Raw genomic sequence first — 22,316 nt, 5'->3', positions numbered from 1 at the left:
CATTAAGGCTGTTACTTTAGGTTGACTAGTCATTAAGGCTGTTTGTTACTTTAGGTTGACTAGTCATTAAGGCTGTTTGTTACTTTAGGTTGACTAGTCATTAAGGCTGTGTTACTTTAGGTTGACTAGTCACTAAGGCTGTGTGTGTTACTTTAGGTTGACTAGTCATTAAGGCTGTTTGTTACTTTAGGTTGACTAGTCATTAAGGCTGTGTTACTTTAGGTTGACTAGTCATTAAGGCTGTGTTACTACAGGTTGACTAGTCATTAAGGCTGTGTTACTTTATGTTGACTAGTCATTAAGGCTGTGTGTTGTACTTTATGTTGACTAGTCATTAAGGCTGTGTTACTTTATGTTGACTAGTCATTAAGGCTGTGTGTTGTACTTTATGTTGACTAGTCATTAAGGCTGTGTTACTACAGGTTGACTAGTCATTAAGGCTGTGTTACTTTAGGTTGACTAGTCATTAAGGCTGTGTTACTACAGGTTGACTAGTCATTAAGGCTGTGTTACTACAGGTTGACTAGTCATTAAGGCTGTGTGTTACTATAGGTTGACTAGTCATTAAGGCTGTGTTACTATAGGTTGACTAGTCATTAATGCTGTGTTACTTTAGGCTGACTAGTCATTAAGGCTGTGTTACTATAGGTTGACTAGTCATTAAGGCTGTGTGTTTTACTTTAGGTTGACTAGTCATTAAGGCTGTGTGTGTTACTTTAGGTTGAATGGTCATTAAGGCTGTGTGTGTTACTTTAGGTTGACTGGTCATTAAGGCTGTGTTACTTTAGGTTGACTGGTCATTAAGGCTGTGTTACTATAGGTTGACTAGTCATTAAGGCTGTGTTACTATAGGTTGACTAGTCATTAAGGCTGTGTTACTATAGTTTGACTAGTCATTAAGGCTGTGTGTGTTACTTTAGGTTGACTAGTCATTAAGGCTGTGTGTTTTACTTTAGGTTGACTAGTCATTAAGGCTGTGTTACTTTAGGCTGACTAGTCATTAAGGCTGTGTTACTTTAGGCTGACTAGTCATTAAGGCTGTGTTACTATAGGTTGTCTAGTCATTGAGGCTGTGTGTGTTACTTTAGGTTGACTAGTCATTAAGGCTGTGTTACTTTAGGTTGACTGGTCATTAAGGCTGTGTTACTTTAGGTTGACTGGTCATTAAGGCTGTGTTACTTTAGGTTGACTGGTCATTAAGGCTGTGTTACTATAGGTTGACTAGTCATTAAGGCTGTTACTTTAGGTTGACTAGTCATTAAGGCTGTTTGTTACTTTAGGTTGACTAGTCATTAAGGCTGTGTTACTTTAGGTTGACTAGTCATTAAGGCTGTGTTACTTTAGGTTGACTAGTCATTAAGGCTGTGTTACTTTAGGTTGACTAGTCATTAAGGCTGTGTTACTTTATGTTGACTAGTCATTAAGGCTGTGTGTTGTACTTTATGTTGACTAGTCATTAAGGCTGTGTTACTACAGGTTGACTAGTCATTAAGGCTGTGTTACTTTAGGTTGACTAGTCATTAAGGCTGTGTTACTACAGGTTGACTAGTCATTAAGGCTGTGTTACTTTAGGTTGACTAGTCATTAAGGCTGTGTGTTACTATAGGTTGACTAGTCATTAAGGCTGTGTTACTATAGGTTGACTAGTCATTAAGGCTGTGTTACTTTAGGCTGACTAGTCATTAAGGCTGTGTTACTATAGGTTGACTAGTCATTAAGGCTGTGTGTGTTACTTTAGGTTGACTAGTCATTAAGGCTGTGTTACTTTAGGTTGACTAGTCATTAAGGCTGTGTGTTTTACTTTAGGTTGACTAGTCATTAAGGCTGTGTTACTATAGGTAGACTAGTCATTAAGGCTGTTTTACTTTAGGTTGACTAGTCGTTAAGGCTGTGTGTTTTACTTTAGGTTGACTGGTCATTAAGGCTGTGTTACTTTAGCTTGACTGGTCATTAAGGCTGTGTTACTTTAGGTTGACTGGTCATTAAGGCTGTGTTACTTTAGGTTGACTAGTCATTAAGGCTGTGTTACTATAGGTTGACTAGTCATTAAGGCTGTGTTACTATAGGTTGACTAGTCATTAAGGCTGTGTTACTATAGGTTGACTAGTCATTAAGGCTGTGTGTTGTACTTTATGTTGACTAGTCATTAAGGCTGTGTGTTGTACTTTATGTTGACTAGTCATTAAGGCTGTGTTACTATAGGTTGACTAGTCATTAAGGCTGTGTTACTTTAGGTTGACTAGTCATTAAGGCTGTGTTACTATAGGTTGACTAGTCATTAAGGCTGTGTTACTTTAGGTTGACTAGTCATTAAGGCTGTGTTACTATAGGTTGACTGGTCATTAAGGCTGTGTTACTTTAGGTTGACTGGTAATTAAGGCTGTGTTACTATAGGTTGACTGGTTATTAAGGCTGTGGTACTTTAGGTTGACTGGTCATTAAGGCTGTGTGTGTTACTATAGGTTGACTGGTCATTAAGGCTGTGTTACTATAGGTTGACTAGTCATTAAGGCTGTTACTTTAGGTTGACTAGTCATTAAGGCTGTTTGTTACTTTAGGTTGACTAGTCATTAAGGCTGTTTGTTACTTTAGGTTGACTAGTCATTAAGGCTGTGTTACTTTAGGTTGACTAGTCATTAAGGCTGTGTGTGTTACTTTAGGTTGACTAGTCATTAAGGCTGTGTGTTTTACTTTAGGATGACTAGTCATTATGGCTGTGTGTGTTACTTTAGGTTGACTAGTCATTAAGGCTGTGTGTGTTACTTTAGGTTGACTAGTCATTAAGGCTGTGTGTGTTACTTTAGGTTGACTAGTCATTAAGGCTGTGTTACTTTAGGTTGACTAGTCATTAAGGCTGTGTGTGTTACTTTAGGTTGACTAGTCATTAAGGCTGTGTTACTTTAGGTTGACTAGTCATTAAGGCTGTGTGTGTTACTTTAGGTTGACTAGTCATTAAGGCTGTGTTACTTTAGGTTGACTAGTCATTAAGGCTGTGTGTTGTACTTTATGTTGACTAGTCATTAAGGCTGTGTTACTATAGGTTGACTAGTCATTAAGGCTGTGTGTTGTACTTTATGTTGACTAGTCATTAAGGCTGTGTTACTATAGGTTGACTAGTCATTAAGGCTGTGTTACTTTAGGTTGACTGGTAATTAAGGCTGTGTTACTATAGGTTTACTGGTTATTAAGGCTGTGGTACTTTAGGTTGACTAGTCATTAAGGCTGTGTTACTTTAGGTTGACTAGTCATTAAGGCTGTGTGTGTTACTTTAGGTTGACTAGTCATTAAGGCTGTTTGTTTTACTTTAGGTTGACTAGTCATTAAGGCTGTGTGTGTTACTTTAATTTGACTAGTCATTAAGGCTGTGTGTGTTACTTTAGGTTGACTAGTCATTAAGGCTGTGTTACTTTAGGTTGACTAGTCATTAAGGCTGTGTGTGTTACTTTAGGTTGACTAGTCATTAAGGCTATGTGTGTTACTTTAGGTTGACTAGTCATTAAGGCTGTGTTACTTTAGGTTGACTAGTCATTAAGGCTGTGTGTGTTACTTTAGGTTGACTAGTCATTAAGGCTGTGTTACTTTAGGTTGACTAGACATTAAGTCTGTGTGTTGTACTTTATGTTGACTAGTCATTAAGGCTTTGTTACTATAGGTTGACTAGTCATGAAGGCTGTGTTACTTTAGGTTGAGTAGTCATTAAGGCTGTGTGTGTTACTTTAGGTTGACTAGTCATTAAGGCTGTGTGTGTTACTTTAGGTTGACTAGTCATTGAGCCCTAGGACCATGCCTCAGGAGTACCTGGTATGATGACTCCTTGCTGTCCCCAGTCCACCTGGCCGTGCTGCTGCTCCAGTTTCAACTGTTCTGCCTGCGGCTATGGAACCCTGACCTGTTCACCGGACGTGCTTGTTGCACCCTCGACAACTACTATGATTATTATTATTTGACCATGCTGGTCATTTATGAACATTTTAACATTTTAACATCTTGACCATGTTCTGTTATAATATCCACCCTGCACAGCCAGAAGAGGACTGGCCACCACTCATAGCCTGGTTCCTCTCTGGGTTTCTTCCAAGGTTATTGGCCTTTCTAGGGAGTTTTTCCTAGGGAGTTTTTCCTAGCCACCGTGCTTCTTTCACATGCTTTGCTTGCTGTTTGGGGTTTTAGGCTGGGTTTCTGTACAGCACTTTGAGAATATCAGCTGATGTACGAAGGGCTATATAAAAATAAATTTGATTTGATATCCAAATGCGCTACTGTTTTTCAGCCATGGCCTGCAAAGTCATCATTCAATGTTCTGGCGCCTTCTGAGAGCCTATGGGAGCATTAGAAAATGTCACGTTACAGCAGAGATCCCCTGTTTTGGATAGAGATGATCAAGAAGGCCAAGAAATGGTCAGAGAGGGCGCTTCCTGTTTGGAATCTTCTCAGGTTTTGGCCTGCCAAATGAGTTCTGTTATACTCACAGACACCATTCAAACAGTTTTAGAAACTTTGGAGTGTTTTCTATCCAAAGCTAATAATTATATGCATATTCTAGTTTCTGGGCAGGAGTAATAATCAGATTAAATCGGGTACGTTTTTTATCCGGCCGTGAAAATACTGCCCCCTATCCATAAAAAGTTAAGGCTGTGTTACTTTAGGTTGACTAGTCATTAAGGCTGTGTTACTTTAGGTTGACTAGTCATTAAGGCTGTGTTACTTTAGGTTGACTAGTCATTAAGGCTGTGTTACTATAGGTTGACTAGTCATTAAGCTTGTTTTACTATAGGATGACTAGTCATTAAGGCTGTGTTACTATAGGTTGACTAGTCATTAAGGCTGTGTGTGTTACTTTAGGTTGACTAGTCATTAAGGCTGTGTTACTTTAGGTTGACTAGTCATTAAGGTTGTGTGTTTTACTTTAGGTTGACTAGTCATTAAGGCTGTGTTACTATAGGTAGACTAGTCATTAAGGCTGTTTTACTTTAGGTTGACTAGTCGTTAAGGCTGTGTGTGTTACTTTAGGTTGACTAGTCATTAAGGCTGTGTGTTGTACTATAGGTTGAGTAGTCATTAAGGCTGTGTGTTTTACTTTAGGTTGACTAGTCATTAAGGCTAAGTTACTATAGGTTGACTAGTCATTAAGGCTGTGTGTTGTACTATAGGTTGACTAGTCATTAAGGCTGTGTGTTGTACTATGGGTTGACTAGTCATTAAGGCTGTGTGTTTTACTTTAGGTTGACTAGTCATTAAGGCTGTGTTACTATAGGTTGACTAGTCATTAAGGCTGTGTTACTTTAGGTTGACTAGTCATTAAGGCTGTGTTACTTTAGGTTGACTAGTCATTAAGGCTGTGTGTGTTACTTTAGGTTGACTGGTCATTAAGGCTGTGTTACTTTAGGTTGAATAGTCATTAAGGCTGTGTTACTTTAGGTTGACTAGTCATTAAGGCTGTGTTACTTTAGGTTGACTAGTCATTAAGGCTGTGTTACTATAGGTTGACTAGTCATTAAGCTTGTTTTACTATAGGATGACTAGTCATTAAGGCTGTGTGTTGTACTTTATGTTGACTAGTCATTAAGGCTGTGTTACTATAGGTTGACTAGTCATTAAGGCTGTGTTACTTTAGGTTGACTGGTAATTAAGGCTGTGTTACTATAGGTTTACTGGTTATTAAGGCTGTGGTACTTTAGGTTGACTAGTCATTAAGGCTGTGTTACTTTAGGTTGACTAGTCATTAAGGCTGTGTGTGTTACTTTAGGTTGACTAGTCATTAAGGCTGTTTGTTTTACTTTAGGTTGACTAGTCATTAAGGCTGTGTGTGTTACTTTAATTTGACTAGTCATTAAGGCTGTGTGTGTTACTTTAGGTTGACTAGTCATTAAGGCTGTGTTACTTTAGGTTGACTAGTCATTAAGGCTGTGTGTGTTACTTTAGGTTGACTAGTCATTAAGGCTATGTGTGTTACTTTAGGTTGACTAGTCATTAAGGCTGTGTTACTTTAGGTTGACTAGTCATTAAGGCTGTGTGTGTTACTTTAGGTTGACTAGTCATTAAGGCTGTGTTACTTTAGGTTGACTAGACATTAAGTCTGTGTGTTGTACTTTATGTTGACTAGTCATTAAGGCTTTGTTACTATAGGTTGACTAGTCATGAAGGCTGTGTTACTTTAGGTTGAGTAGTCATTAAGGCTGTGTGTGTTACTTTAGGTTGACTAGTCATTAAGGCTGTGTGTGTTACTTTAGGTTGACTAGTCATTGAGCCCTAGGACCATGCCTCAGGAGTACCTGGTATGATGACTCCTTGCTGTCCCCAGTCCACCTGGCCGTGCTGCTGCTCCAGTTTCAACTGTTCTGCCTGCGGCTATGGAACCCTGACCTGTTCACCGGACGTGCTTGTTGCACCCTCGACAACTACTATGATTATTATTATTTGACCATGCTGGTCATTTATGAACATTTTAACATTTTAACATCTTGACCATGTTCTGTTATAATATCCACCCTGCACAGCCAGAAGAGGACTGGCCACCACTCATAGCCTGGTTCCTCTCTGGGTTTCTTCCAAGGTTATTGGCCTTTCTAGGGAGTTTTTCCTAGGGAGTTTTTCCTAGCCACCGTGCTTCTTTCACATGCTTTGCTTGCTGTTTGGGGTTTTAGGCTGGGTTTCTGTACAGCACTTTGAGAATATCAGCTGATGTACGAAGGGCTATATAAAAATAAATTTGATTTGATATCCAAATGCGCTACTGTTTTTCAGCCATGGCCTGCAAAGTCATCATTCAATGTTCTGGCGCCTTCTGAGAGCCTATGGGAGCATTAGAAAATGTCACGTTACAGCAGAGATCCCCTGTTTTGGATAGAGATGATCAAGAAGGCCAAGAAATGGTCAGAGAGGGCGCTTCCTGTTTGGAATCTTCTCAGGTTTTGGCCTGCCAAATGAGTTCTGTTATACTCACAGACACCATTCAAACAGTTTTAGAAACTTTGGAGTGTTTTCTATCCAAAGCTAATAATTATATGCATATTCTAGTTTCTGGGCAGGAGTAATAATCAGATTAAATCGGGTACGTTTTTTATCCGGCCGTGAAAATACTGCCCCCTATCCATAAAAAGTTAAGGCTGTGTTACTTTAGGTTGACTAGTCATTAAGGCTGTGTTACTTTAGGTTGACTAGTCATTAAGGCTGTGTTACTTTAGGTTGACTAGTCATTAAGGCTGTGTTACTATAGGTTGACTAGTCATTAAGCTTGTTTTACTATAGGATGACTAGTCATTAAGGCTGTGTTACTATAGGTTGACTAGTCATTAAGGCTGTGTGTGTTACTTTAGGTTGACTAGTCATTAAGGCTGTGTTACTTTAGGTTGACTAGTCATTAAGGTTGTGTGTTTTACTTTAGGTTGACTAGTCATTAAGGCTGTGTTACTATAGGTTGACTAGTCATTAAGGCTGTGTGTTACTATAGGTTGACTAGTCATTAAGGCTGTGTTACTATAGGTTGACTAGTCATTAAGGCTGTGTTACTTTAGGCTGACTAGTCATTAAGGCTGTGTTACTATAGGTTGACTAGTCATTAAGGCTGTGTGTGTTACTTTAGGTTGACTAGTCATTAAGGCTGTGTTACTTTAGGTTGACTAGTCATTAAGGCTGTGTGTTTTACTTTAGGTTGACTAGTCATTAAGGCTGTGTTACTATAGGTAGACTAGTCATTAAGGCTGTTTTACTTTAGGTTGACTAGTCGTTAAGGCTGTGTGTTTTACTTTAGGTTGACTGGTCATTAAGGCTGTGTTACTTTAGCTTGACTGGTCATTAAGGCTGTGTTACTTTAGGTTGACTGGTCATTAAGGCTGTGTTACTTTAGGTTGACTAGTCATTAAGGCTGTGTTACTATAGGTTGACTAGTCATTAAGGCTGTGTTACTATAGGTTGACTAGTCATTAAGGCTGTGTTACTATAGGTTGACTAGTCATTAAGGCTGTGTGTTGTACTTTATGTTGACTAGTCATTAAGGCTGTGTGTTGTACTTTATGTTGACTAGTCATTAAGGCTGTGTTACTATAGGTTGACTAGTCATTAAGGCTGTGTTACTTTAGGTTGACTAGTCATTAAGGCTGTGTTACTATAGGTTGACTAGTCATTAAGGCTGTGTTACTTTAGGTTGACTAGTCATTAAGGCTGTGTTACTATAGGTTGACTGGTCATTAAGGCTGTGTTACTTTAGGTTGACTGGTAATTAAGGCTGTGTTACTATAGGTTGACTGGTTATTAAGGCTGTGGTACTTTAGGTTGACTGGTCATTAAGGCTGTGTGTGTTACTATAGGTTGACTGGTCATTAAGGCTGTGTTACTATAGGTTGACTAGTCATTAAGGCTGTTACTTTAGGTTGACTAGTCATTAAGGCTGTTTGTTACTTTAGGTTGACTAGTCATTAAGGCTGTTTGTTACTTTAGGTTGACTAGTCATTAAGGCTGTGTTACTTTAGGTTGACTAGTCATTAAGGCTGTGTGTGTTACTTTAGGTTGACTAGTCATTAAGGCTGTGTGTTTTACTTTAGGATGACTAGTCATTATGGCTGTGTGTGTTACTTTAGGTTGACTAGTCATTAAGGCTGTGTGTGTTACTTTAGGTTGACTAGTCATTAAGGCTGTGTGTGTTACTTTAGGTTGACTAGTCATTAAGGCTGTGTTACTTTAGGTTGACTAGTCATTAAGGCTGTGTGTGTTACTTTAGGTTGACTAGTCATTAAGGCTGTGTTACTTTAGGTTGACTAGTCATTAAGGCTGTGTGTGTTACTTTAGGTTGACTAGTCATTAAGGCTGTGTTACTTTAGGTTGACTAGTCATTAAGGCTGTGTGTTGTACTTTATGTTGACTAGTCATTAAGGCTGTGTTACTATAGGTTGACTAGTCATTAAGGCTGTGTGTTGTACTTTATGTTGACTAGTCATTAAGGCTGTGTTACTATAGGTTGACTAGTCATTAAGGCTGTGTTACTTTAGGTTGACTGGTAATTAAGGCTGTGTTACTATAGGTTTACTGGTTATTAAGGCTGTGGTACTTTAGGTTGACTAGTCATTAAGGCTGTGTTACTTTAGGTTGACTAGTCATTAAGGCTGTGTGTGTTACTTTAGGTTGACTAGTCATTAAGGCTGTTTGTTTTACTTTAGGTTGACTAGTCATTAAGGCTGTGTGTGTTACTTTCATTTGACTAGTCATTAAGGCTGTGTGTGTTACTTTAGGTTGACTAGTCATTAAGGCTGTGTTACTTTAGGTTGACTAGTCATTAAGGCTGTGTGTGTTACTTTAGGTTGACTAGTCATTAAGGCTATGTGTGTTACTTTAGGTTGACTAGTCATTAAGGCTGTGTTACTTTAGGTTGACTAGTCATTAAGGCTGTGTGTGTTACTTTAGGTTGACTAGTCATTAAGGCTGTGTTACTTTAGGTTGACTAGACATTAAGTCTGTGTGTTGTACTTTATGTTGACTAGTCATTAAGGCTTTGTTACTATAGGTTGACTAGTCATGAAGGCTGTGTTACTTTAGGTTGAGTAGTCATTAAGGCTGTGTGTGTTACTTTAGGTTGACTAGTCATTAAGGCTGTGTGTGTTACTTTAGGTTGACTAGTCATTGAGCCCTAGGACCATGCCTCAGGAGTACCTGGTATGATGACTCCTTGCTGTCCCCAGTCCACCTGGCCGTGCTGCTGCTCCAGTTTCAACTGTTCTGCCTGCGGCTATGGAACCCTGACCTGTTCACCGGACGTGCTTGTTGCACCCTCGACAACTACTATGATTATTATTATTTGACCATGCTGGTCATTTATGAACATTTTAACATTTTAACATCTTGACCATGTTCTGTTATAATATCCACCCTGCACAGCCAGAAGAGGACTGGCCACCACTCATAGCCTGGTTCCTCTCTGGGTTTCTTCCAAGGTTATTGGCCTTTCTAGGGAGTTTTTCCTAGGGAGTTTTTCCTAGCCACCGTGCTTCTTTCACATGCTTTGCTTGCTGTTTGGGGTTTTAGGCTGGGTTTCTGTACAGCACTTTGAGAATATCAGCTGATGTACGAAGGGCTATATAAAAATAAATTTGATTTGATATCCAAATGCGCTACTGTTTTTCAGCCATGGCCTGCAAAGTCATCATTCAATGTTCTGGCGCCTTCTGAGAGCCTATGGGAGCATTAGAAAATGTCACGTTACAGCAGAGATCCCCTGTTTTGGATAGAGATGATCAAGAAGGCCAAGAAATGGTCAGAGAGGGCGCTTCCTGTTTGGAATCTTCTCAGGTTTTGGCCTGCCAAATGAGTTCTGTTATACTCACAGACACCATTCAAACAGTTTTAGAAACTTTGGAGTGTTTTCTATCCAAAGCTAATAATTATATGCATATTCTAGTTTCTGGGCAGGAGTAATAATCAGATTAAATCGGGTACGTTTTTTATCCGGCCGTGAAAATACTGCCCCCTATCCATAAAAAGTTAAGGCTGTGTTACTTTAGGTTGACTAGTCATTAAGGCTGTGTTACTTTAGGTTGACTAGTCATTAAGGCTGTGTTACTTTAGGTTGACTAGTCATTAAGGCTGTGTTACTATAGGTTGACTAGTCATTAAGCTTGTTTTACTATAGGATGACTAGTCATTAAGGCTGTGTTACTATAGGTTGACTAGTCATTAAGGCTGTGTGTGTTACTTTAGGTTGACTAGTCATTAAGGCTGTGTTACTTTAGGTTGACTAGTCATTAAGGCTGTGTTACTATAGGTAGACTAGTCATTAAGGCTGTTTTACTTTAGGTTGACTAGTCGTTAAGGCTGTGTGTGTTACTTTAGGTTGACTAGTCATTAAGGCTGTGTGTTGTACTATAGGTTGAGTAGTCATTAAGGCTGTGTGTTTTACTTTAGGTTGACTAGTCATTAAGGCTAAGTTACTATAGGTTGACTAGTCATTAAGGCTGTGTGTTGTACTATAGGTTGACTAGTCATTAAGGCTGTGTGTTGTACTATGGGTTGACTAGTCATTAAGGCTGTGTGTTTTACTTTAGGTTGACTAGTCATTAAGGCTGTGTTACTATAGGTTGACTAGTCATTAAGGCTGTGTTACTTTAGGTTGACTAGTCATTAAGGCTGTGTTACTTTAGGTTGACTAGTCATTAAGGCTGTGTGTGTTACTTTAGGTTGACTGGTCATTAAGGCTGTGTTACTTTAGGTTGAATAGTCATTAAGGCTGTGTTACTTTAGGTTGACTAGTCATTAAGGCTGTGTTACTTTAGGTTGACTAGTCATTAAGGCTGTGTTACTATAGGTTGACTAGTCATTAAGCTTGTTTTACTATAGGATGACTAGTCATTAAGGCTGTGTGTTGTACTTTATGTTGACTAGTCATTAAGGCTGTGTTACTATAGGTTGACTAGTCATTAAGGCTGTGTTACTTTAGGTTGACTGGTAATTAAGGCTGTTTTACTATAGGTTTACTGGTTATTAAGGCTGTGGTACTTTAGGTTGACTAGTCATTAAGGCTGTGTTACTTTAGGTTGACTAGTCATTAAGGCTGTGTGTGTTACTTTAGGTTGACTAGTCATTAAGGCTGTTTGTTTTACTTTAGGTTGACTAGTCATTAAGGCTGTGTGTGTTACTTTAATTTGACTAGTCATTAAGGCTGTGTGTGTTACTTTAGGTTGACTAGTCATTAAGGCTGTGTTACTTTAGGTTGACTAGTCATTAAGGCTGTGTGTGTTACTTTAGGTTGACTAGTCATTAAGGCTATGTGTGTTACTTTAGGTTGACTAGTCATTAAGGCTGTGTTACTTTAGGTTGACTAGTCATTAAGGCTGTGTGTGTTACTTTAGGTTGACTAGTCATTAAGGCTGTGTTACTTTAGGTTGACTAGACATTAAGTCTGTGTGTTGTACTTTATGTTGACTAGTCATTAAGGCTTTGTTACTATAGGTTGACTAGTCATGAAGGCTGTGTTACTTTAGGTTGAGTAGTCATTAAGGCTGTGTGTGTTACTTTAGGTTGACTAGTCATTAAGGCTGTGTGTGTTACTTTAGGTTGACTAGTCATTGAGCCCTAGGACCATGCCTCAGGAGTACCTGGTATGATGACTCCTTGCTGTCCCCAGTCCACCTGGCCGTGCTGCTGCTCCAGTTTCAACTGTTCTGCCTGCGGCTATGGAACCCTGACCTGTTCACCGGACGTGCTTGTTGCACCCTCGACAACTACTATGATTATTATTATTTGACCATGCTGGTCATTTATGAACATTTTAACATTTTAACATCTTGACCATGTTCTGTTATAATATCCACCCTGCACAGCCAGAAGAGGACTGGCCACCACTCATAGCCTGGTTCCTCTCTGGGTTTCTTCCAAGGTTATTGGCCTTTCTAGGGAGTTTTTCCTAGGGAGTTTTTCCTAGCCACCGTGCTTCTTTCACATGCTTTGCTTGCTGTTTGGGGTTTTAGGCTGGGTTTCTGTACAGCACTTTGAGAATATCAGCTGATGTACGAAGGGCTATATAAAAATAAATTTGATTTGATATCCAAATGCGCTACTGTTTTTCAGCCATGGCCTGCAAAGTCATCATTCAATGTTCTGGCGCCTTCTGAGAGCCTATGGGAGCATTAGAAAATGTCACGTTACAGCAGAGATCCCCTGTTTTGGATAGAGATGATCAAGAAGGCCAAGAAATGGTCAGAGAGGGCGCTTCCTGTTTGGAATCTTCTCAGGTTTTGGCCTGCCAAATGAGTTCTGTTATACTCACAGACACCATTCAAACAGTTTTAGAAACTTTGGAGTGTTTTCTATCCAAAGCTAATAATTATATGCATATTCTAGTTTCTGGGCAGGAGTAATAATCAGATTAAATCGGGTACGTTTTTTATCCGGCCGTGAAAATACTGCCCCCTATCCATAAAAAGTTAAGGCTGTTACTTTAGGTTGACTAGTCATTAAGGCTGTGTTACTTTAGGTTGACTAGTCATTAAGGCTGTGTTACTTTAGGTTGACTAGTCATTAAGGCTGTGTTACTATAGGTTGACTAGTCATTAAGCTTGTTTTACTATAGGATGACTAGTCATTAAGGCTGTGTTACTATAGGTTGACTAGTCATTAAGGCTGTGTGTGTTACTTTAGGTTGACTAGTCATTAAGGCTGTGTTACTTTAGGTTGACTAGTCATTAAGGTTGTGTGTTTTACTTTAGGTTGACTAGTCATTAAGGCTGTGTTACTATAGGTAGACTAGTCATTAAGGCTGTTTTACTTTAGGTTGACTAGTCGTTAAGGCTGTGTGTGTTACTTTAGGTTGACTAGTCATTAAGGCTGTGTGTTGTACTTTAGGTTGACTAGTCATTAAGGCTGTGTTACTTTAGGTTGACTAGTCATTAAGGCTGTGTTACTATAGGTTGACTAGTCATTAAGCTTGTTTTACTATAGGATGACTAGTCATTAAGGCTGTGTTACTATAGGTTGACTAGTCATTAAGGCTGTGTGTGTTACTTTAGGTTGACTAGTCATTAAGGTTGTGTGTTTTACTTTAGGTTGACTAGTCATTAAGGCTGTGTTACTATAGGTAGACTAGTCATTAAGGCTGTTTTACTTTAGGTTGACTAGTCGTTAAGGCTGTGTGTGTTACTTTAGGTTGACTAGTCATTAAGGCTGTGTGTTGTACTATAGGTTGAGTAGTCATTAAGGCTGTGTGTTTTACTTTAGGTTGACTAGTCATTAAGGCTAAGTTACTATAGGTTGACTAGTCATTAAGGCTGTGTTACTTTAGGTTGACTAGTCATTAAGGCTGTGTGTGTTACTTTAGGTTGACTGGTCATTAAGGCTGTGTTACTTTAGGTTGACTAGTCATTAAGGCTGTGTTACTATAGGTTGACTAGTCATTAAGGCTGTGTTACTATAGGTTGACTAGTCATTAAGGCTGTGTTACTATAGGTTGACTAGTCATTAAGGCTGTGTTACTATAGGTTGACTAGTCATTAAGCTTGTTTTACTATAGGATGACTAGTCATTAAGGCTGTGTTACTATAGGTTGACTAGTCATTAAGGCTGTGTGTGTTACTTTAGGTTGACTAGTCATTAAGGCTGTGTGTGTTACTTTAGGTTGACTAGTCATTAAGGCTGTGTGTGTTACTTTAGGTTGACTAGTCATTAAGGCTGTGTGTTTTACTTTAGGTTGACTAGTCATTAAGGCTGTGTGTTTTACTTTAGGTTGACTAGTCATTAAGGCTGTTTTACTTTAGGTTGACTAGTCATTAAGGCTGTTTTACTTTAGGTTGACTAGTCATTAAGGCTGTATTACTATAGGTTGACTAGTCATTAAGGCTGTGTTACTATAGGTTGACTAGTCATTAAGCTTGTTTTGCTATAGGTTGACTAGTCATTAAGGCTGTGTTACTATAGGTTGACTCGTCATTAAGGCTGGGTTACTTTAGGTTGACTCGTCATTAAGGCTGTGTTACTATAGGTTGACTGGTCATTAAGGCTGTTTGTTACTTTAGGTTGACTAGTCATTAAGGCTGTTTGTTACTTTAGGTTGAATAGTCATTAAGGCTGTTTGTTACTTTAGGTTGACTTGTCATTAAGGCTGTGTTACTTTAGGTTGACTAGTCATTAAGGCTGTGTGTGTTACTTTAGGTTGACTAGTCATTAAGGCTGTGTGTTTTACTTTAGGATGACTAGTCATTAAGGCTGTGTGTGTTACTTTAGGTTGACTAGTCATTAAGGCTGTGTGTGTTACTTTAGGTTGACTAGTCATTAAGGCTGTGTGTGTTACTTTAGGTTGACTAGTCATTAAGGCTGTGTTACTTTAGGTTGACTAGTCATTAAGGCTGTGTGTGTTACTTTAGGTTGACTAGTCATTAAGGCTGTGTGTGTTACTTTAGGTTGACTAGTCATTAAGGCTGTGTTACTTTAGGTTGACTAGTCATTAAGGCTGTGTGTTGGACTTTATGTTGACTAGTCATTAAGGCTGTGTTACTATATGTTGACTAGTCATTAAGGCTGTGTGTTGTACTTTATGTTGACTAGTCATTAAGGCTGTGTTACTATAGGTTGACTAGTCATTAAGGCTGTGTTACTTTAGGTTGACTAGTCATTAAGGCTGTGTTACTTTAGGTTGACTAGTCATTAAGGCTGTGTTACTATAGGTTGACTAGTCATTAAGGCTGTGTTACTTTAGGTTGACTAGTCATTAAGGCTGTGTGTTGTACTTTATGTTGACTAGTCATTAAGGCTGTGTTACTATAGGTTGACTAGTCATTAAGGCTGTGTTACTATAGGTTGACTAGTCATTAAGGCTGTGTTACTTTAGGTTGACTAGTCATTAAGGCTGTGTTACTATAGGTTGACTGGTCATTAAGGCTGTGTTACTATAGGTTGACTGGTTATTAAGGCTGTGGTACTTTAGGTTGACTGGTCATTAAGGCTGTGTGTGTTACTATAGGTTGACTAGTCATTAAGGCTGTGTGTGTTACTATAGGTTGACTAGTCATTAAGGCTGTTTGTTACTTTAGGTTGACTAGTCATTAAGGCTGTGTTACTTTAGGTTGACTAGTCATTAAGGCTGTGTGTGTTACTTTAGGTTGACTAGTCATTAAGGCTGTTTGTTTTACTTTAGGTTGACTAGTCATTAAGGCTGTGTGTGTTACTTTAGGTTGACTAGTCATTAAGGCTGTGTGTGTTACTCTAGGTTGACTAGTCATTAAGGCTGTGTGTGTTACTTTAGGTTGACTAGTCATTAAGGCTGTGTTACTTTAGGTTGACTAGTCATTAAGGCTGTGTGTGTTACTTTAGGTTGACTAGTCATTAAGGCTGTGTGTGTTACTTTAGGTTGACTAGTCATTAAGGCTGTGTTACTTTAGGTTGACTAGTCATTAAGGCTGTGTGTTGTACTTTATGTTGACTAGTCCTTAAAGCTGTGTTACTATAGGTTGACTAGTCATGAAGGCTGTGTTACTTTAGGTTGACTAGTCATTAAGGCTGTGTGTGTTACTTTAGGTTGACTAGTCATTAAGGCTGTGTGTGTTACTTTAGGTTGACTAGTCATTGAGCCCTAGGACCATGCCTCAGGACTACCTGGTATGATGACTCCTTGCTGTCCCCAGTCCACCTGGCCGTGCTGCTGCTCCAGTTTCAACTGTTCTGCCTGCGGCTATGGAACCCTGACCTGTTCACCGGACGTGCTTGTTGCACCCTCGACAACTACTATGATTATTATTATTTGACCATGCTGGTCATTTATGAACATTTTAACATTTTAACATCTTGACCATGTTCTGTTATAATATCCACCCTGCACAGCCAGAAGAGGACTGGCCACCCCTCATAGCCTGGTTCCTCTCTAGGTTTCTTCCTAGGTTTTTGGCCTTTCTAGGGAGTTTTTCCTAGGGAGTTTTTCCTAGCCACCGTGCTTCTTTCACATGCTTTGCTTGCTGTTTGGGGTTTTAGGCTGGGTTTCTGTACAGCACTTTGAGAATATCAGCTGATGTACGAAGGGCTATATAAAAATAAATTTGATTTGATTTGATATCCAAATGCGCTACTGTTTTTCAGCCATGGCCTGCAAAGTCATCATTCAATGTTCTGGCGCCTTCTGAGAGCCTATGGGAGCATTAGAAAATGTCACGTTACAGCAGAGATCCCCTGTTTTGGATAGAGATGATCAAGAAGGCCAAGAAATGGTCAGAGAGGGCGCTTCCTGTTTGGAATCTTCTCAGGTTTTGGCCTGCCAAATGAGTTCTGTTATACTCACAGACACCATTCAAACAGTTTTAGAAACTTTGGAGTGTTTTCTATCCAAAGCTAATAATTATATGCATATTCTAGTTTCTGGGCAGGAGTAATAATCAGATTAAATCGGGTACGTTTTTTATCCGGCCGTGAAAATACTGCCCCCTATCCATAAAAGGTTAAGGCTGTGTTACTTTAGGTTGACTAGTCATTAAGGCTGTGTTACTTTAGGTTGACTAGTCATTAAGGCTGTGTTACTATAGGTTGACTAGTCATTAAGGCTGTGTGTTTTACATTAGGTTGACTAGTCATTAAGGCTCTGTTTTACTTACATCATCCCGTTGAAGCTTGTGTAACATATCATTGTTTTCCTCTGAAGCACGTCTCTCCTTCTTAAAACACTAAGCTACAGGAGAGGAGCTGCCGTCTCTAAGGTCGGTCCCTCTCCACCCCCCTGCACAGAACAGAGGACAGGACACACTGGAATCAAGTGTTTCTAATGATCATAATAATAACCTATTTCTTTAACACACAGTCAAGAGATCTTCTGGCAGAGAAGGTCCAATTCACCTGGTTTCTTTACTGTGTCTGCAGGACCCTGTTCAAAGATGGAGTGGGACTGAATGGTTTGAGGGGGGCGCTCTCTTCTCTCCGCTCTTCTCTCCCTGTGCCTGTCCTCCCTCACTCTTCTGTCCTTCGTTGGTGCAACATGGGCCTCTTCCTTTAACCTGGGGGAAGGTGATCAACATTAACATGTATTCTTCTAAACTGGATCCTTGGTAGTCTAATGGAATGTGTCTTCAAGCAATACCAGTCCACACTCACTCATCTTTACTCTTCCTCAGAGAATGGACATTGGGTACGAAGGTTTTCTGTAATAAAAATATAAATGATTAATTTCTACTATTTTTGTCACATTTGAATATCATGACTGTTTTGTTTAATGCTTGTGACAGGACACTGGACAGCTGTATATTTGCCTTTGTTCATCACCCACTGTGTTTCCGTTTACACTGTAGACTGGTTATTTAGTAGTACTTACAACAGAGTGGTGAGGACGATGAGTCTACCGTGAGCGGAAGAGACTTCACCATTCATTTTCTGGATTCAGATTCAGTCAGACATCGTTTTAAGCTTTTACGATGGACATTTACAGCTGATTTTGGCATAGTATATCGATTCGCTCTCCTTAAATATTTCTCATCTGATATTCCTTTGTCTCTGAATTGTTTAATCAAACTTTTCCCCGACAGCTCCTGATATCAGGGTATAAAAACTACAATCTGTTCTGAATTAGCCTAGTGCGCATGTCCGCCCAGCTATATCCGGTCTCTAGCTTGTTTCCCTGGCTAAACTAGCCGTGTTAGTTTTCGTCACTGTCAAACTTCATAAATACTGCACCTTCAACTTCAAAACTCATTTGCTAGTTATATAATTATGTAACTAAGAAATTCGCTGGAAAGAAACTTAAATGATGTATTGTTTTAAACAGTCACGACTGGTTTGAGTTATTTGTCAGATAACGGTGGAGAAGGACGATATCGTTGCTACTTGACCCGGATCCACCGACGTCATTGGCGTAGCTGGACGCTGACTGGTCTGGGAACTGACATCCTGCAGCCTCTCCCCGCATGGCTCAATGGGATATGTAGTGCAATAACTCGAATCGTCTGCACTCCTAAACAACGTATATTTTTTATATGTTGGAAAAGGGTAAAGTCTACAAAACGTAGTCCACTCTGTTCGTAAACATATTCATTCTTGTTTTCGAACAGAAAATTGTATTGAGATCAAATGTTTCATTGATGACAAAATTATCAGAATGTCAGCCAAAAGCCATCTCGTTCCATCTTTTCCCACCGCCGGCCACTGGGCTTCCTCTCACATTTGGTAGTGAGTGGAAACGCCAAGCGGATGCTTCACATTTATACATCAGGTGAAATATCTGTCTCATTGTTCTATCTATGGGATTAGCATGGGCAGCACCACTGAGGGCTTCCGCCATTTTAATGTAGTCAACTGGGTGGAACTTCAACTTCATTGGCTGATCCCTCCTGCTGATCCTATTGGAGTCATGTCCAACTGGGTCATCAGGAGGGTTCAGCCAATCGTGAAGAAGAACATCTACCTTCTTGCCGTTTGTGCTGTTGTCTGTGACCAATGTTTGTACCATTTTTTGTGTGCTGCTACCATGTTGTGTTGCTACCATGTTGTGCAGCTACCATGTTGTGTTATGTGTTTCTGCCTTGCTATGTTGTCGTCTTACGTCCCTCTTTATGTAGTGTTGTGTTGTCTCTCTTGTCGCGATGTGTGTTTTTTGTCCTATATTTATTTTTTATTTTCAATCCCAGCCCCCGTCCCAACAGGAGGCCTTTTTGGTAGGCCGTCATTGTAAATAAGAATTTGTTCTTAACTGACTTGCCTAGTTAAATACATTTATATTTTAGTGGCCCCCCACTTTATGGTGGAGATAATATATGTATGTTTTAAAGTACATTTCCTGGAATTCTACACATTTTGCCATGGGGTGAAGATAATGTTGCAGTTTTAAAGTACGTTTTCTGCAGTTCTACACATTTTTGCATGGGGCAGAGAGACAATTATTCAATTTTATAACACATTTCATACACTTCTACTCATTTTGCCATGGGTCAGAGCAATTTTTTGTTGTTGCAGTTTTACAGCTGATTTCCTGCAATTCTGCATGTGCCCTGCGTGCCTGGTCGGTATACCTGGGGCGGCAGGTAGCCTAGTGGTTAGGGCGTTGGACTAGTAACCGAAAGGTTGCAAGATTGAATCCCTGAGCTGACAAGGTAAAAATATGTCGTTCTGCCCCTGAACAAGGCTGTCATTGAAAATAAGAATTTGTTCTTCACTGACTTGCCTAGTTAAATAAAGATAAAATTAAATTAAAACATGTGACTACGATTAGTTAGTCTAGCCAGCCAATTTATCAATCCATTTTTTTTCTTCTGACGTGGCTAATTGAGTAGGGGGGGCCTCTTAGCAGCCTGGGGCCCTAAGCGACTGCTTATTTAGCTTATACCTGGAGCAGGGCCCTGGTGGCACAGATACAAAGATGAGTCCTTTATCTATCTCTATGGGTTGAGTGCGTAGCCTGTGATATACCGTATGAGCGTTCCCATTGGGTATCACCTTTTTGAACCCGCCCAGAGTCAGGTCCCGGGACCGCAGGGACGTCAGTCTGCCTGGAGGAGGGGGAGAGTTCAGCACGGTCCGACGAGGTAACCCACTGCCAGCTACATTTAGTCTGGTGATACCGGAGTAGCCAGCCATAAAGTCCGTGTTGCTGTTTGGATCAGTCATTCTGCTGATCACTGGCTGGAACGGACGGCTTTGTGGCAATACAGTATTAAGGGGATGTTGACGGTTGAAGGCTAAACTAAACCTACACCCTTTATTCGATGGGGCAGCCTACAAATGAAATGGCAGCATAACTCCGATTTGGAATAAACAATATTTGAACCGAATTCCTATTTCTTCTTCATCACGCTGTCCAATAGCCTAATAAACAGGCGTATGATAAGTTGAATGAATAATAGGCCTTCTTACTGTGAAGTCAGAGAATGCAGGTATCCCCTCCGTAAACACGGATATCGGTGTTCACACAACCCTCTGTTATTGTACTGTAAGCCCCCAGAAGCCACCGCGTCCATCTTGTCCGTAATGTCTGGCCACATCTGACCAAAAACAACGACTGAACAGCAGCCTATATACGATCCAAATCCAACAGTCTGTCCTGGAAAGCATATTGTAGGTGTTGCGTCCAAGGCCTTGGTAAAAAGCATTTGGCTACATCCTTGATACAAAGTAACTTAGTACCTGATCACAGTAAACACAACCTACATCCCGTCTCTGTAGCCCAGTTCGTACTAATATAGGACACTTCACAATAGACGGTTCCCCGAGTTAATCACATCAGCACCGTTTATTCTGCTTTGTTATGTCTTCACATGATTCCGTTATCTGAACACAAGGTGGCAGTGTTTATTCGGACTGAAGTATATCTGTATTGTTTTTTTGTTTGTTTGTTTATTTATTTAACCTTTATTTAACCAGGTCGGCCAGTTGAGAACAAGTTCTCATTTACAACTGCGACCTGGTCAAGATAAAGCAAAGCAGTGCGACACAAACAACACAGAGTTACACATGGAATAAACAAACATACAGTAGAACAAAAGAAAACAAAAAGTCTATATACAGTGAGTGCAAATGAGGTAAGTTAAGGCAATAAATAGGCCATGGTGGCGAAGTAATTACAATATAGCAATTAAACACTGGAATGGTAGATGTGCATATCTATTGTAACCTGATAAAATAGTATTCCCAATTGTAGAATAGAACCCCTATTGTATTTGTTCCAATTCATTATTGTTATGTTTCCTTTTCTGCCGTTTTGGTGAGAATAATAATTCCCGTGAGATGATAAGGCCCAGGACTGTGCAACGTGATAAAGGCCACACCCTCTCATGCAACACTATGCCAATTGGCCACATGGTGGCGCTATAACAATCTATTGAATATGCTAACTTTGGAAGGTCAGCCCCCGCACCCCGTGTGACTTGGAGTCATGAAATTTGGTCCATAGGTCCCTCTCCTCACAAGGAACAAATGTCCCTCAAGAGCCCATAAAGTCCGCCATGATGGATTTTCCACCATTTAGAATTTTGTGAAAATCACTTGAAACTCTACTCCTCTCGCACCGATTGACGGATCTGCACGAAACTTGACATGTGGCATGTATGGACCAAGGTTAATCAACACAATAATTTCCATACTAGTAACAAAAACATGGCCTCTATTTCCCAATTAACATTCATGTGGGCGTGGTCTCACACATAAATGCATACAAATCAGACAAGGATATTCGTATTGTGACAAAAATTGGTTCACTGTCATAACTCAGCATTTGTAAGCACATTTAGATTGACCACACGGTGGAGCTATAACAGGCAGGGATGTCAGTCCAGCTAACTTGTAAAGTATGGTTCAGTTCGGCACATGGTGGTGCTGTTTATCAGGAAACAATGTCACGCAAGTTCATTGGCTTGTAGCGCCATGTTGTTTGATGTAGTCTTGGAAAATACTGTGTTTAAAGATGTCCGTGGATAGCTGCTACATACCAAATTGGGTGTTGATCGGTCCAGCGGTTTTGGTGTAGTAGACTTTTAAAGTAATTAAGAAAAGGTCCATAATGGGCATTTTGTATGATCTGTTTTGATGTTGAGTTCTGATATTTGGCAAGCACGGTATAAAGTACATATTTGCTCATCCAACTGGAATGGGTCCAATTTGTCCTGATGGCAGCACTATGGAACCAACAATGCACCAACAGATGTGAGGCTTATTTACAAAGTCATTTTAGGCCTCACCCCCCCTTATCTGAGACACCTACTGCAGCCCTCATCCTCCACATACAACACCCGTTCACTCCCCCCTATCTGAGAGATCTACTGCAGCCCTCATCCTCCACATACAACACCCGTTCACTCCCCCCTATCAGAGATGCCTACTGCAGCCCTCATCCTCCACATACAACACCCGTTCACTCCCCCCTATCTGAGATATCTACT

The 22,316-nt window shown here is 40.0% G+C and overlaps 2 protein-coding genes across 2 annotated transcripts in view; one reads left to right on the top strand and one right to left on the bottom strand.

Moving 5' to 3' along the window:
- tfam (transcription factor A, mitochondrial) overlaps positions 1–17,619 on the top strand; it is a 116,442-nt gene extending 98,823 nt beyond the window's left edge. Inside the window, exon 8 of the mRNA XM_045701246.2 lies at positions 17,317–17,619. The gene's annotated coding sequence lies outside the window, so the exon portion shown is untranslated. The remainder of the gene's footprint in view (positions 1–17,316) is intronic.
- The window catches only part of LOC106577402 (DNA-directed RNA polymerase III subunit RPC4), a 90,030-nt gene extending 69,981 nt beyond the window's left edge, over positions 1–20,049 (bottom strand). Inside the window, 4 exon segments of the mRNA XM_014155369.3 lie at positions 17,055–17,176; positions 17,293–17,450; positions 17,548–17,594; positions 19,879–20,049. Of these exon segments, the coding sequence (XP_014010844.2) occupies positions 17,055–17,176; positions 17,293–17,450; positions 17,548–17,594; positions 19,879–20,049 (498 nt within the window).
- Between the last annotated feature and the right edge of the window lie 2,267 nt (positions 20,050–22,316).

This window comes from Salmo salar, chromosome 18 (assembly GCF_965601325.2).
Source record: "Salmo salar chromosome 18, fSalSal1, whole genome shotgun sequence".
NCBI classification, from domain to species: domain Eukaryota; kingdom Metazoa; phylum Chordata; class Actinopteri; order Salmoniformes; family Salmonidae; genus Salmo; species Salmo salar.
Note: the sequence above shows the minus strand (reverse complement) of the source record. Positions and strands in the feature narration are given on the sequence as shown.